Source organism: Quercus suber, unplaced genomic scaffold (genome assembly GCF_002906115.3).
Source record: "Quercus suber isolate HL8 unplaced genomic scaffold, Cork oak 2.0 scaffold_23, whole genome shotgun sequence".
Lineage (NCBI taxonomy): Eukaryota > Viridiplantae > Streptophyta > Magnoliopsida > Fagales > Fagaceae > Quercus > Quercus suber.
In genome coordinates, this window is record NW_027069488.1 from 2,282,178 (window position 1) to 2,284,757 (window position 2,580).

The 2,580-nt window shown below is 31.4% G+C and overlaps 1 protein-coding gene across 1 annotated transcript; it reads left to right on the top strand.

Annotated features, from left to right (window-relative positions):
* Positions 1-1,026: 1,026 nt before the first annotated feature.
* LOC136061100 (rust resistance kinase Lr10-like) lies at positions 1,027-2,318 on the top strand. Its single transcript, XM_065765554.1, has one exon. It carries the CDS (start codon positions 1,126-1,128, stop codon positions 2,101-2,103), a length of 978 nt encoding a protein of 325 aa, XP_065621626.1. The 5' UTR covers positions 1,027-1,125; the 3' UTR covers positions 2,104-2,318.
* The last annotated feature ends 262 nt before the right edge of the window (positions 2,319-2,580 follow it).

A 2,580-nucleotide genomic window follows, 5' to 3' on the forward strand; every position in this document is an offset into this window, starting at 1 on the left:
AATTATTCCTCAATTTTTTTTTTGTGGGTGTTTGAAAACAGAAAACAACAACCAAACAAGAGAAAACCAGTTCTCTTGATTAAAAATTTCCTCTCATTTCCCTTAATATAGTAGGCTAATATATATATATATATATATATATATATATTTTTTTTTTTGGTTGAAGAAATAGTAGTCTAAATTCTAAACCATACATTAAGGGTTTGTTTGAGATCTGTTTATTTTACTAAAATTGAAATTTTTTTGCTGAAAGTATTGTAGATAAAGGTAAAAGTTAGTTGAAATAGTACAATGAGACTCATGAATAATACCAAAAAGTGCAGTGAGACCCATAAATAGTAGCAAAAATAAGCTGAATAGTAAAATAAGTTGGCAAAAAATAAGTTATCCAAGTAGAATTATTAATTTTTTTTTATTTTTACTTGCAGTACTCCAAGTAGAATTGTAATTAGCCTTAAGTAAGGATTGATTAATATATGAAGTCAACAAGTTTCTACGGTTGTTTATTTATATCTCATGTTAAGCATGGCCCAGTGAGAAGGATTTTTTTTTTTTTTTTTTAATTTTTAATTTTTATTAGTCTTATTAAGCCTAGTCTTCTCAAATTATTCAGGTCACTTGTTTCCCTAATTAGTAATTCACATTTAGTTAGAAAAGGTAATTTCAACTTTCATTTTTTTTTTTTTTTTGCAGCTCGTAATTGGTACATGCTACCAAACATCGGTAAGAACCTGAATCTCCTTTGATCTTCTTCAATTTATTTTAGCAATCATTCCTAAAAATTGTGCATGAGTATAGTTTACCATGAAAACAAGATGTAGTTAAATTTCAGTGACATTTAAAGGGAAAAAAAATTATGCTTAATTACTTCGATTAGGAAGGCACTTAGTTGTTAGTTTAACCACATTTTCAGTTAAAAATTGAAATAACCGAAAGCAATGCAAGTGGAAATTTGTTTTCTCATAGTTTTTTCGGTGATGTCCTTGTACAGTACTTTTATACCTTATGGCAAAAGTGGGCTTGGGTACTCCATGGGTGGTTGCCTTTTTGATATATAAGTGGCGTAGGAGCCATTTATCAACAAATGATGCCATTGAAGAATTTCTGCAAAGCCAAAATAACTTCATGCCAATTAGGTATTCTTACTCAGAAATTAGAAAGATGACAAAAGGTTTTAAGGAAAAATTGGGAGAAGGAGGCTATGGCACTGTATATAAAGGGAAGCTTCAAAGTGGTCGTCTTGTAGCTATAAAGATGTTAGATAAGTCCAAAGCTAATGGGCAAGATTTTATCAGCGAAGTTGCAACAATTGGAACGATTCACCACATGAATGTAGTGCAACTCATTGGCTTTTGTGCTAAGGGACCAAAGCGTGCCCTTATATATGAATTCATGCTTAATGGTTCTCTTGACAAATACATTTTTTCTCCAGAAGGAAGAATCCCCTTAAGTATTGAGAAAATATACAAGATTTCTCTTGGAGTGGCTCGTGGGATTGAATATCTACATCGAGGATGTGACATGCAAATTTTGCATTTTGATATCAAGCCCCATAACATTCTTCTTGATGAGAACTTCACCCCAAAAGTTTCTGATTTCGGGCTTGCGAAACTTTATCTGGCAAACGATAGCATAGTGTCATTGACTGCTGCAAGAGGAACACTAGGATATATGGCTCCCGAGTTGTTCTATAAAAACATTGGAGGCGTTTCCTATAAAGCTGATGTTTATAGTTTTGGCATGTTATTGTTGGAAATGGCAAGTAGAAGGAAGAACTTTAATGCATTAGTAGATCATTCAAGCCAAACTTACTTTCCATCTTGGGTCTATGACCAAGTTAGCAAAGGAAATGACATAATAATGGAAGATGTCACAGAGGAGGAGAAGAAATTAGTTAATAAGATGATCATAGTTGCATTGTGGTGCATACAAATGAAGCCTAGTGATCGTTGTTCAATGAACAAAGTTGTAGAAATGCTTGTAGGAGAAGTTGAATGCTTACAGATGCCTTCTAAGCCTTTCCTATTGTCACTAGCGGATGTAGGAGACAACTTAAATCCAACTTGCTTGTCAATTCAATCAAGTGATTCAACTCAATTTTAAATGCAAACCGAGTGATATGTTAGTTGGTTGATTTACTTGGAAAAGTGAAAGGTATTTTAGGTATTGCTAATTCCACGTGATTTCTACAAAAGTTTACTTGTAATGACAAAAGTTTCAATTTAATTATTTTCAATGTCATTTGTAACCATTTCATGTAATCAAGGATGAAGTCAGATGAAAGTTGCCTCTGTGCAAGTCTTTTTGGTTGAGCGAAATCAAGATTGATCGGCCGAAAATAAGTACGTAGTAAAAATTTGTTGAATAGAAAGTTATAATATATACTTTTTTGTTTGTAGTATAAATTTTGAAACTAAAAATATTCTAGATTTTCTTTCAATGAGTTATCGTATGATATATATAAAGAAGTCGAATATTAAGCTACGAAAATAAAATAAGAGATACTAAAAATAATGAGCGAGAGATGTAAATAATATGATTGATTTATTTTTATTATATGTGTATAACTATTTTTAGTTT

Coding starts and splice junctions, on each gene's coding strand:
- LOC136061100 (XM_065765554.1), top strand. CDS start 1,126: ATGCCAATTAGGTATTCTTACTCAGAAATTAGAAAGATGACAAAAGGT.